At 36.6% G+C, this 14,205-nt stretch overlaps 1 protein-coding gene across 3 annotated transcripts in view; it reads right to left on the bottom strand.

Annotated features, from left to right (window-relative positions):
• LOC113061598 (guanine nucleotide-binding protein G(o) subunit alpha) overlaps positions 1–8,549 on the bottom strand; it is an 88,848-nt gene extending 80,299 nt beyond the window's left edge. The window contains exons 1-2 of one of the 3 annotated variants that reach the window (XM_026230842.1): positions 7,863–8,549; positions 7,684–7,726 (exon numbers count right to left, since the gene is read on the bottom strand). In XM_026230842.1, coding sequence (XP_026086627.1) covers positions 7,684–7,726; positions 7,863–7,980 — 161 coding nt within the window. In that variant the 5' untranslated portion in view covers positions 7,981–8,549. The remainder of the gene's footprint in view (positions 1–7,683; positions 7,727–7,862) is intronic. The other 2 variants (XM_026230843.1, XM_026230841.1) reach the window with 2 other exon arrangements.
• Positions 8,550–14,205: the final 5,656 nt, after the last annotated feature.

Here is a 14,205-nt window from a genome sequence, read left to right as displayed (position 1 = left end):
TTCACAATAAATGAGAACAGACTTACTGTGCAATAATCGTAAGTCTAAACACAGGTAAAGGATATGACTACTTAAGACAGGTCGAAACAAAGAGTGGGGTTTTATTTCCAAATATTGTGCTTTTTTGGTTCCCAAAATACCACCAATATTCTCATTTTAAAGATCAAATAGTAGTTATGTTAAAGAATAATATAAATTGACCATTTTTCAGTGACCAATTTTAAAACATTCATATTTGATCCCTGTTTATTTACACAGACTGTGCTTAAGTACATGTATAAATGCATGAAGTAAATAGCCTATAAATAAAAACAAAATAAAAAACTCATTAGAGGGGAATATTTTAATTGTCATTTAATAGAACGTTTTTGTGGGGGAAAAGCATGTTAAATTCTGGCTACAGACAAAACAAGCTAAGAACAATTTATGAATTTGTTTATTGCATTTTACTAATTAGAAAATCAAGACTTCACACTGGTCATTTCAGTAGCATGTAAAACAAAACGGTCACTCAGATTAGCAATAAAGTATTTAAAGAAAGTGTGCAAAGAACACTGAAGCTCTCCATGATTTCAGTCAAACTGCCTCTCTAACTTACATCTTCTCTGCACTTTCTTGTTTACAATGAAGAGAGAATGTGGAATTACAGATTCACAGTCAGTGAGCAATCGCATTGAACAATTGCAGCGTTCTCCAGAGTGACGAATCAAAAGATTGGACATCACATTCATAAGCTCAATTGAAACATGTGATTGATTATAATGTTTATAATGTATGCTGCAAACTGCACCTATTAAATTTGATGCAACAATCGACCCTACTTCATTCAATCTTCACGCAATTCTCTTTAATCATGACAGCCATAACAGAGCTGGCTTAAAGATCTGTGTTTTTTTTGCAAGTTGTTTTTACACTAGAAACCATGGGCATTATAGTACTTAATATGTCTATACAGTGCTATAATAGTACTGTATATCTGAATGTTGCATGTTTAATTGAATTTGTGGGTTTGATGGCTTTGCATACACAGTAGCATTCACAAATCAGATGCAAAAGGCAGGTGCCATGTTGCCATGCCACAGGTATAGAAACAAATACACACACATTGAATAATCATCTTAGAGGAAAGCAAACCAACCCAAAAATAATTGAGGTTTGTCTTGTTGAAAGTCACACAGTGTCTGTGGGCCAAGTCAGAGGGGATCACGGCAGAGTATTACAGCCAGAGCTCTGGGAAATTAATACATGAGAACCGTTTGTTCTCCCTGTGCTCAGTCAACTCCAATCACATCAGCAAGACACTGAAAACCCCTCTATTACAGAGGGACAGTAAGAAGATCACTGACAGGGAGACAAGCAAAAATGGACTGGGAAACTATCATTAGTACAGTTCATTTCACCAGGCTGTGTGTTTCATCAGAGCTCCTTCCTTTTCCCCTTCTATAGTGACTCAGAGCTTCCCCAAACACACACATTGTGGTTTGCAAGTGTGTCACAGCCCCAGCTAAACCCACTGCACTTTCAGCACATGGTTCGTTAAAATACCTAATCTTTCTATAGTAAGATTCCAAGTGGAAAATCGATGTAAAGCCGTAGCGTAAATGGCCTTGTAATCTGCATACTGCACACTACTGCAGTTGCCAATAACAGAGCCAGCAGTACAGCAGTTGCGAGCAAGGTTGCTTTGTGTAAATGCTAATTTCAGTTCTTTGAATTAAAATTGTCTTTACCCACCCAAACAGCCATCTACAACTTACATCTGCTTTGAACCTTTGAACAATACATATCAAAGGTCCAAGTTATACCCAATGGGGTCAGAGCATACACCTACTACTTAAAGGCTAACTAAAGGAACCAAACACAGAATATGTATGATTTTGAACCAAATATGTATTTAAGTAATGGATTTCATAAAATGAAAATGTCATGACTCAAGGGTCGCATCGATATTGAAATGTTCTCCAACACCAATAAACAGATAATTGCTTTCATGTTATGGCTGATAATCTATGAACAGTCATTATTAAAATTTAAATTACACAATAAAAATAACTAGCCAAACCAAAATAAATAGATATGTATAGAATGTACACACACACACATACAAAAAGAGCAAAAGTCTTATTATTTTTTATAAATATTCAGCTCAAGAGTGACGCAATTGAAATTTAGACCGCTGTAGAGCTTAAGTCCCTCTTCCTGGAGAAGTGAAACACACTCTTGTCTGCACTGTGCCTCTATTATTGCTGTATCTTACAGTATTCTTCATCTAAACCTTCATCGGATAACAATAACTCAACACATAACATGTTCTAGACACTATAGAGACAAGATGTTTTATGCTCTGCTAGTCAAGTACATGGCCAGAGTTTATCTTCATGGCAGTGCAGATGGAGTATATCTGAACAGCTGAGTCCTTTGCTTCAACCCTTCAATTAGCCAGCTACAGGACAGCCCAGCATATTGCATACTGCAGAGATCACTTTAGAAAAAGCAAACATTTTTAATCCTATCCAGTTTATCCAGCGGCAGAAGTCTGCTTTTAAAGGATAATATGAGGAGTGGCGTTGGATTACAGTTCACAGATTAGACAACAGAACCGACATTGTTTAGATGGGGAACTAGTCTTAATTATGGCTTTCATAACTCATTGTTACTACAGAAGAAAAGTAATCTAGTCAATATTTACTCTATGTGGCTCAAAATACTCTCCACATTATCAGCATTTTTTTTGGCAAGTCCAGCATTATTCGCAAGGGTGAATTATGGACATTTCTTCCCATCTCCATTTTTAGATTAGTTTGAGAGTGATTTGCAAGAAGTTCGGCTTGTATTTTCACTTTCACACAAATAAGCTTTATATCTTAACATTTACCACAATATCGGCACAGTTTAGGGGAGTAACGGTACGCAAAATCACGGTTCGGTACGTACCTCGGTTTTAAAGTCACGGTTCGGTTCATTTTCGGTACAGTAAGGGAAAGGAATGCAAACATTAAACTGCAGGTTGTTTATTACTTTACACTTTTTTAAAAAAAACTTTTTAATAAAATATATATATAAAATAAAAAAGAATAAGAAATAAAATACTGCTGCAAAGTTATCCACTAAATAAAATACTCTCAGCCCTAAACCAATATGATATAATAAATATAATGAAAAATATAAATAAATAACTATGATTACAGTGCAGCATTACCAATCCCAGCTTGTATGACTGCTTCACCAGAACCGTGCTGTGCCTGCTGCTGTAGGTGACAGGGAGACCGCCGACAGACCAGGCTCTTGTCTTCATGACAACAATATCTATACTTCATGTTGAGCATAAATATAAAGCCTACTGATAAAGGACACCGTCAACAGTATTGACGGCAAAATAGACTATGTTTTACAGGTGATCAATAATTATTAATTTATTTTTTAAATTACATTTATATCTGAATTTATGTCAACCTATAGACTTTCAAACATCAAAGTGTCATGAATTAATATGTATTTGTGTACAAAATTACATATAAACATATTTTCCTATTCTATTTTGACTGGAAACGCTTCCAACATGCTGGCGTGTCGCGTGTCTCAAGCAGGCAGTCTGCAAGCTATTACCTGTTAACATGGAAGCCGAATTAAAAACAGAAATGCGACGCAGCTGAGACGCTCACGCCACGCAGCCAGTGTGTCGCCGGCCTCAGCTGCAGGGCGGGATTTGCGCTGAACTTGGAGACTTTCGCCACTTAATATGTTCGTTTGGAAACACGAAAATGTTCCGCGCACAAAATATTGCATTCCGCTATTCGGTACACACGTGCACCGTACCGAAAGCCCTGTACCGAAACGGTCCGGTACGGTCCAGTACCGTTACACCCCTAGCACAGTTCCATTATTACTTTGGTGAATGCAAACTTGCTCCAAAGTTTTTTTTATGTAAAAAGAATTGATTTTGACATAACAGTTTTCTTTTTTGTTAATGGTAGTTTTTTGTTTTTTTAAAGGCATATATTTGATTAAAAAATGTGATAAATACTTTAATATTGTGAAAAATGTTACTACAATTTAAGATAACTGTTTTATATTTTCATATATTTATATTTTTAATTATTTTAATGGCTTCTAAATTTCCAGTAGCGATTAGTCCAGTCTTCAATATCACAAGATCCTTCAGAAATCATTCTAATATGATAATTTGGTGCCAAGAAACATTTCTTATTTTTAATGTTGAAAACAGTTGTGCTGCTTAATGTTTTGGTTAATTTTTCTTTTTTAAGAATTTGTTTGAAACGTTTAAATGTTTTTAATGCCAGTTTTGATTGTGTCATGGCTTCATAAAGTATTCATTTCTTTCCAAATAACATTTTCTGACCCCATCTTTTAAACAGTAATGCACAAAATATTAGCATTTACTAAATTAGTCAGCAATGCCTAGTCCTAACATGTTTACCAGGACCTGATGACATATACAGCTTTAATATGCCACAATCAGCATGTAAAGGATGTTCAGTGCACAAATACCTTATAGAACCATACCTTAGAACTCATCATAATACATTTTATCTGCTTTCTGAAGGATGCTTTTGATCATCCATGCATGGCATGTGTGGGTGTGGAAACTGCTCTTATAACCATATACTCACATTGTTACTCTCTCCCCCAACCCACAAAATACATATTCAATTGTTCATATTTCATTCCCATATGACAAGGTGCCAGGAAGAGGAGAGTAAGGCACAGACAGAAAGAGAGAGACCCGAGTATGTGTGACGTGATCAGCTACTGAGAGCCTGTGCACACTTAAACACTCCCCTCTCACACTGAACTAATGAAGCAGATGGAAGCACTGTTGCCTGCCTAGAAAACTACACCATAATCACAGGGTTTACCAACATCTCCCCTCCTCATTCTGCGCCCTCTCTCTCTCACCATCTTTCACACTTCACCCAGTTCCCTGGTTTACTCTGACATGTTAAGTGCACTGCACACCTCCTTGTTTCATCCGCCGTTTTCAAGCCATGCAATACAGAATACTGTACTCATTCATGGCATATTACAGTAAGAAGCCCAAAGCTACAAACTGTGCTCCTTTAGGACCCAAACCGTTTTACCAGCTCCATCATGAGACACACTTAGTACCCAATTAAGCACATCAGAGCAACAATGAATCCTTAGAGAGGAAAGAGTCATCACTCTTTGGATGACTTATAAATATGCCTGAGGCATTAGCAACAATGACTTAAAAGCACAGTAGTAAATACTGTAATTAATTTAAGTTGACCAAGCAATTTGAAACTGAAAAAAAAGTATATATTTTTTTAACTCATTCTGTAAGCACTGCCAAAAATTAACGTATTATATTTAGAGAAAATATACAACCTTAAGTTAATTTTCTCCCTTTTTGTTTATTAATCATAAAATCAACAGTCAGATTTATTAGTTGACGGAATTGTCAATGAGATTGGCAATGTTACAGAAATACACATCAAATTTAACATTTGCTGTAAATAATGTACAAGATATCACAACACAAAAACTAGGCTACAGAATATTGAAATTTTAATAAGAGGAACAAGTACATTTTCTGAACCATATTAAATAAACTGGCAATTTATTTGCGTTTTTGCCCAGCTTAATTTCTGACTCTGCTAGTCAGCTGATTTTTCTCATTGAGCTATTGTCCCAAGTTAAGTATTGTATTTATGTCATTAAACATTAATACACAGATTTAACACAAAAGAAACAACGTAGGTAGGTGTTAGGGAAAACAAAACAGACCGCGCCTCTCTCTGAACACGTGTTGCAAGCGCAAACGACCCACAAATCCATTCCCTGTTTTCCCTCCCGCCAAAGTCTCAACGCTCTTAACGACGGAGAAAACCGAAAATGGCCGAAGAAAGCCGATCACAGAAAAAGACTCTGCTGGGCGCTGTCCACCACTGAAACCGCCTGAAATCCTCCGATACATTATTTCAGAACATGCCCGCGCTAATTTCGTGCGTTTTTCCATCACAATGCATTACAAACGAACCGTAATATTACATCATATCAAGAGCAAACATAAAAGGACATTTTCTGAGGGCTATAGATTTCGATTAGACAAAGGCAGTTCGTGGATGCGTTTCTTCATCGAATGGTTTGCATTGAGCAATAAACTACGCTTGATACAGCTCGACACATAAAAATCTCACTTACAATCTAACGTCTATTATCAGTAATCATATACATATTTAGCTTATACATATTCTACACCATACACCACGTCCAAAAAAAGTGACCATATACATAGATTACTGTAAAGCAAGTCAAAGAGGGAAATAACTAGAGGAGTTGCATTTAATAAGACATTCGACTGAGGATATGAAATCCAAACCGCAAGAACAGATCGTTTTCAGTGAAGCGTAAAGAGAAAGTCATTGCATAAAAATGGCCTTGAGGAAGTTGAGCTGGTTGGGTGTCAAACCTTCTTCCTTCACTATGAGCATCCACCCAACAGACTGCAAACGCACAAGGCCTGTTCATGTTGCACCAACGCCATGCACACACTGCCGACAGCATTATCTCCAGGCACCATTTGCCATATAAGCTCTGCCTTCACCATTCTCAGTTAACAGAAGGTTCTTAACTCCGTATTAACTACATAGTAGAAAGCGAGTGGTTTTTATTTGTATTTTATTTTTTAGGATTTTTACCAATAAATGACTTTTACAAGTGAAAAATTAAATATGCAGAATAATTTTATTGATTTTATTTGTGATTTTTGATAGAATAAAAATAAAACAACATGCATTGTGATTATTTTATTATTATTCATAACTATATTTATGCGAATTTACATGGTAGAAAAATTATTTTGGAGCCAGACCCTTTAAAAATGTTTTTATTTATTTACTGAAAATTAATGGTTGCTATATAATAGCTTGAACATTAAAATGAGTACCATTAAGGGGACACCATTTATCAATGTACCCAATCATAAAGAACCAAAAACCAGTCGTCTAGAAAAGTGTGGATATGGGTAAAAAAAAAAGGGGGGGGGGAATTTAAGGCTATGGGTCAAGCCAGTTATCGGTCCATACTGCATATAATTCAGGTAAAATTGCATATTAATCTCTAAAAGAATGCTGCATTATAGTAAAATCTAAGGATCAGCCATTTAATTCTTTGTCAGAAGGGCCCAGTAGCTTATAGCTATATATATCTGTAAGTGTATATAGCCTATATTTGATTCATTTTTGTCGTGTGTCATAAAAGCAAATGCACAGGAAGACATCAGAGACATATATGGCCAGAGGATGAAGCGAAATCGGGGTGGAGTGTGGTGATGTTACTCGGACTCCAATGGAGCATTAGACTTAGAAACACGGCTCCCCAGTTGACTTTCAGCACCATTTTCGTGAACAGCACATCGACGGCGCCTCGTCTTCCCGAACCCACCAATATACATACTGCGGATCTGCTACATCATATTATCACGTTACGGCTACAATGTATATAACACGCTAGTGGATAGAGACGGCTCCTTGAAAATATGGCGGACCTAAGAATTCGCCATCAAGCAATCGAGGATGTGTGTGTGTGTGTGTGTGTGTGTGTATGTGTGTTGTGGGGGGCGGGGGGGGGGGTTGTCGTGTGTCTCACACAGCGCACACTGACTGACTGACTGATGGGTGTCATTTAAAACATGCCACTTACTTCATCTGTTTCACGATGGTACTTTTCCCAGATTCCCCAGCCCCTGTGGAGAAGAGACAGACACAAGGGAGTAAGATCGCCTGTCAAAATGAAGAGATCCCATATGTGTGCATTCATCGGATGAGACATTGCGATGTGTAGGATTCAGCTAGATTTGACTGGCTCCACTCCGCATTTACCTAGCAAGAGCAATTTCACATCTTTAGCAGCAGTGATTCCGTCTTCTTTGAGGTTTTTCTCGATGGCTTTGCTCCTGTCCAGAGCCGCTCTTTCCTCTGCGCTCAGTGTACATCCCATGGCTAAATGAACCTCGGCACTTTTTATCTCCAAATCGGTCCGGGTGAGAAATATCCTCGGTGTTTCTTCCTTATCCCTCTCTTAGGCTGTCCCTATCCCTCTCTCTCACACACACTCTCTCTCTCTCTCTCTCCCTGTCGGCGACTAGCTAGAGCATTAAATCCCGCAAAAGACAACGTTGGGCTGGAACATAAGTCTCTTGCGCACGCTCTCGCACTGTGTAGCGGGCTCGTGGTGCTCTGTCCTCGGGCTGGGAGGTCTCTATTGGGCGACGGCGGCGGCGGCTTCGAGCGCTGGCATCGTTAGCGTGCGTACAATGGAGGGTCAGTATGGAGAGAGAGCGCGCTGGGCTCGAGACAATCTCGCTGACGTCAGGAGCAGAGAGGGAGTGAGAGCGCGCGCACGAGCAATCATTCGTATCGCTCACCGTTAACCACAGCAAGATGCCGTTATGCCGTTATATGCAGGCAGAATGAATGCGCGTCTCGCTGTATTTCCAGCTAAGCAAACGCTGTTAAACGATGTTGGTGCGGGGATATATGCGGGAAAAGTGTTGCGTTTGTGTTTCTGTGTATGTGGGGCGGAAGATTTAAAGCCGATGAGCGGGCCTTTGCCATAGGAAGAATCACAGAAAGGTGTGGCCATTAGCCTAGTGTTGACAACCTGTAACAGCACCGCCAAATGACTAGAAATCTGACTAGGGTATTGTAAATATTTATATTGACACGAAATTATAGACAAAATATTTTAATTAAAAAAAAAACATCTTAATCTATTTGAAAAAAAAAAAAACCGGTGTGCATAAGGGGAGTAGAATTTAATTAGCAACTCTTTAGGCCTACCTGATACTCCTCAATAAGAAATGTAGTCTAGTGAGCATTAGCTGCTTCCAGTGCTTTTGTCTCGTTATATGATCATAATCATCAATGTTACAAACACTCGATTGTGGTTAAACCGGGAGTTTTGAGTAAAGAGCATTATTTATCTTTTTATTTATTTTGTAAATTTCAGAATGCCAAGGGAATTGAAATTGTAGAAACGTATTTTAATTTGAACATTTCAAAAGAGTATTCCAAAGTATGTTATTGGCAAGATTGTTTAACATACAATATTGCCAAAGCAAGTGTGGAAATTATTATTTACCCGGGAGTCGAATATGCATGCTAAAGAATTAAATGCTAAATGTAAGGGTAATTTTAGGCATAGAAGGTTCACCTTGTGCAATGTATATTGTAATTTAGCATCACTTTCAAAGCTAGCTAATGTGTGCTATCTAAATACATTATGCTTTAAAGTCAGTATGAAATCAAAATGTAAAATTCTTATATTTTGTTCTAAATTATTTATTCGTTGTTATTATTATTACAATTATTATTATTTCTACCCTCAAGCAACCTGTCAAGCATATGCGATTGCATGCAGCAAGTAGCAAACAACAATGACCCAATGATCCAATCAATTCCCAATAGATACAATCAAGTCCCACCCTACATGTTTTCTCATTTAAGAAGCCTTTAGATATATGGGTCACAAAGAAAACATAATCACAATTTTCATTTCATTCCATATTATAATGTTGTATCACCAACTACTTACTAAGGAGAACAAACAAGGCCTAACTTTAGATTCTTACAACCTCATTAAAAATAAATTAATTAATAAATACAAATAATGAACAACATTATGCTATTTCTTGAACATTTTGCAATAGTTTCAAATTGAAATGTCAAGTGAGTAGCGCTCATCATTGGTTGGGGCAATTTGGAATGTCCAGTGAGTTACCATGAAAGGTTAATGCTCTATTGTGTTTGAAAGTTTAAACCTAACCGATAGTGTTAACAAAAGCAAATGTGTTTGCTGAAGAAACCATGTTATTTTAGTTTATTTCTACAAGTCTTTCAGCTCTTTTATCATGACTAGTTTTTCACGGGACTCATACCTGAGTGTTCTGTGTCATAAGTGCGAGGCTATACCAGGTGAGCAACTAAGAAGTTTACTACTGTATGTCATAAAAGCCATGCATACTGAGCTGGTTATGTGATGGAAACATCATATGTGTTTTTTTTAACAAATAATGCACTGTGGTAGAGTGCTTTAAAGTAATAACTTAGTATTGTTTAAGTATCAGATAAGCCATATAAGCATTTTTTCATTTATAATCTGCCATAATCATAATTTATGCAATGGAAATCAGATGGAAAATGCAGTGAATTGTATCAAAATGTTTTTTGAGCAAAAATGTAGGTAGAGGCATGTTTTTTTTTTTTTTCAATGCACCTATGTTGGTTAATCTGACATTTGTTGGAAACATTTAAAAACCATGTTGAAACCTATTTACTGTACCTATTAACCTATATAGCTCTGTTTAGACCTAATATTAAGAAAGTTTTCTGCATCAGATCCCAAGTGGAGAACACTAAAAATAGGTGTCAACGGGGTCTAAAAATGTTTTAATCATCCACAAGTTGAAAATGTATGTGATCACATTGCTTTCACAGTTTCAATGTTCATATTTTCAAATGCATTAAAACAGCTTCAAAGTACTGCCTAACATAACCATTATGGGACTAGTTTTTAAAAAGCCTGTCAAAACAGGGTATTTCAACTTTACAGGTGGAATAAAAAAAGAAGAACTTCAATATTAAACAAAGAAACAGTGGCTCTCTGAGACTGGACTGCCAGCCAAACCAGGTGTGCAACAGCCTTTGGATCCTCCTGCTGGAATAACAATAATACAAGAAATAAAACATTCATTAAAAGCTTTAATTAATATTTACAGATGAATGTAGACGTGCACAGATAAGTCTCGGCTATGGTGAAACAGTGGCTGGTTTCTGAGGGCATCAAGCTCAAATACGCTGATGCGCGACTGGAACACCTGCATTTGATCTTTTTCTGACAGTTTTGGAAAACGTGATTTGAAAGACATTCAGCTCTCTCTTGCATTCTGAAATTCATAGCAATAAAGGAGAAAGTGAGCACATACTCTTTGTTCTTTTGGGAGCCATTTTTGTCTTTGTCTGCCTTTTTCTTTTGCTGGACTGTGATCACTGAGCCTGTGTTTGGATACATCACTGTCACGCTTTCACTCATACATTATGAGTATATTTCAGTTCACTTCAATATTTACTTTAATTTTCCAAATGTTCCAAATATTTTTATAAACCTTTACGATTTGGTTGATTGTTTTGATTTTGTTTCTTGACTGAATTGCTTGAGTAGGAAAGAATGTAATTTATACAAACATGCCAATCAATTAAATGAAATGAATTAGATTTGAAAGATATAATAAATTAAAAAAATCAAATGCCTCCTGTTCCAAAAGTACTACCCTACACTAAAACTGACATCATATAAACCCATATGCTCTAGAAATGGTCCATATAATCTCATGAGAATGGAATTAAGTATGGAAGTCTTGGTCCAATTTTATTGCCTTCATATTTATATTTAGCTGGCTCTGTCAACACTCCCCAAGCCCCTGTTATGAAAGTGAACTTATGATAAATAAAGTATTTTCATTACAGCTCCAGGGAATTATTGCTTAATCTGAAGAATTTAAAAAGCACAATATAAACACACCAGATTCATTTTTAAGCATTTCTTTTGGCTTGAATTGACTCACTGAACGATACTAAAGAGGGGGCCTAGAGTCTATTCACACATTAAAAACAAACTAAGTGGTGTGATATTGTCAGTATTGACCATAATTTATCATTATAACTTGGTGATTTCACACTGCCAAAAATAAATAATAATGATAATAATAATAATTCTATAGGATCATCTTAAAAATACATCTGATTTCTCTGCTATTATTACTAATAGCAACCATTCAAATGCCATGCAATAATATATATTGTTGACAATTAGCCCAGTGAAGCTTTGTTGATTTGTTTTCACTTGATTTGAGAAGAAAAGGGAGGAGAGAGATAGACCTATAAAATGAGACAGAGAAGAGGTGAGAAAGAGACACTGGTAGGAGTGATTGAATCTGTGGATCTGGCAGTGGATATCCACCCACGCACCATTACGAAGCAGTTCACCCAGGCTTGTTTTCAGCGTTCGTAATGCATACTGCCACTGACGTGCTCGGTTTCACTCCACATAGATGTCATGTGAATCATGGAGCCTTTCCTTTGTATATCTGTTTAAAACTAGAAATCCAAAAGAGGGGAAAATATTAATGATTGATTACAATTATTTTTAGTCTGAGATGGATCCATGTCCCAGTCAATGACCTGTTTTATGACCATGTTTCTTGTGTCTATTCATAACAATGCTTTTTTAGTGCACACGAGTCATGAGAAAATATTTAGACACAGAAGCAAGTATCAGTTTTTCTTGTTTCCCATAATCCATTACCTGAAAGTAAAATCTGTGCATAGCCTGAAATGAAATACCATGAAACACAGTTGCAATGAATGCAGGGCTAGCACAGGTAGTTTTAATTAACGTAAATGTAAGATTTTCTAAGAAAATGTTTTTATTAAATTAAATGGAACAATATGTCAGTGTGTTCTTAAATCTAGGGAGCTCTCAAGAAGTTGAGCTTGCATATCCCATTGACATAGATATTTGCTCTTGATTTGAGCATAAACTGACTTTTAGTGCCATGACTATATAAATGTAAGACTATCTGGCCTGATTTAAAACCTTTTTTCGGCCATAATTTCATAAGACTCTCAAAACCTACAGAAAATCTGCAACAAATTTCGAATAGCATGATGTATTATGACATACACACAAAACCTCTACATTTGAAAAAAAGCCTCATCAGTTGTTTTTCCACACTTCATGAATTACTCTATACCCTGTGAAAATGAGTCACATAGATTTAGTTTTATAGCAGTCGATTACTTTATGAAAATACAAAATATTATATTTTTGTGTGGGTATTTAAAGCAAACATGTCCACATTTTAATTATATTTGAAATATCTTACAATATCTTCAATTATCTCAGTATTTTTGGATGTTATATCATCAGAGATGGAGAATTGGTGTTAAGAAGGAGGTGCGATCAAAGCAAAGGGTCAAGGGTAACGCAATCAGTTGTTTATGAAGGGCAGATGTATAGGCATTCAACTCCTTAAAATCCAAATTATTTCATTGCCATTCATTACAAAATTATGATAAGGAAGATAACAAGTGTTCTGTTTTAGATTATTCTAAGTAATATCGTTCAGAGTTCAGATCAACCCACTGAGAAGAAGGAATGACACCATGAATATCACAGGAAGCTCAGTGGACAGTGGAAATTCAATGCATTTGATGAAAGAATATCAGCAAGTCATGCATGCATCATCATACATAGGAGTCTGCAGAAAGAATAAACTGAAAACGGAAATAGCATAAGCACTATAAATTACACCATGTAATATAGAATTGGGATTGAAATTCAAAAAGGCTTTCATTCTGTCTTATATGTATCTTTGTGTCTGTCTCTGTCTCCTCAGTTGTGATGCATGCTATTAGCTGTAATGGGGTTTGCTTGAGGTTTTTTATGCCATAATGATTATCAGGATGTGGCCTATATGAGAAGGGCAGAAGCTCTCAGGCTACAAACTAACAGAAGATTCTCACTAGTATGAAAGTCAGAACTGAGTTTATGAAGTTTGCATTTATTAGGCACTTGTTCTTTACTTGGTATGTTGCTTCAAAACATAACAGCAGAAATTCAGTTTTTTTTTTTTTTGGAGTATTGCTCAAAAACTCTTTCTACTGAACGAATAATGTGTTGAAGATTTGTGTCTCCCTTGCACTGACTGGCCTAGTGATGGTTGTCTTCTAGAATTGGACCATCAAATCCTGTGTCAAATTGAATTTGCTCAGTTGTAGCCCAAAGTGAATCCTCTGTTGACTTTTCTACAACAGTGAGAGTTCACCCTGCATTTAATGCCCTGTCAGGACCTTGAAGGAGTTGATTTTGGACACGGTCGAGTGATTGACAGGAGTGGAGGCTTTGGAGCCCCTTCTGAAGTCCACAGTCATCTCTACACTTCAAAGCATCAGCTCTGTGACTGAACCAAGACAAATTGCAGTTTAGCTTCCTGTTTCTATGCAAATATTTGCCCATCTTTTGGATACAGTCTGTTATCTTACACATCACCAGTGAATGTGCAAATAGCCCTAAAACGTAGTTGGACACTTACTGTGCAAGTGGCCAAACTAAACAAATTATCTGTGAACAAATTGTCCTAGAAGTAACGTCACTTTTCAGAGC

Source organism: Carassius auratus, chromosome 43 (genome assembly GCF_003368295.1).
Source record: "Carassius auratus strain Wakin chromosome 43, ASM336829v1, whole genome shotgun sequence".
Lineage (NCBI taxonomy): Eukaryota > Metazoa > Chordata > Actinopteri > Cypriniformes > Cyprinidae > Carassius > Carassius auratus.
Note: the sequence above shows the minus strand (reverse complement) of the source record. Positions and strands in the feature narration are given on the sequence as shown.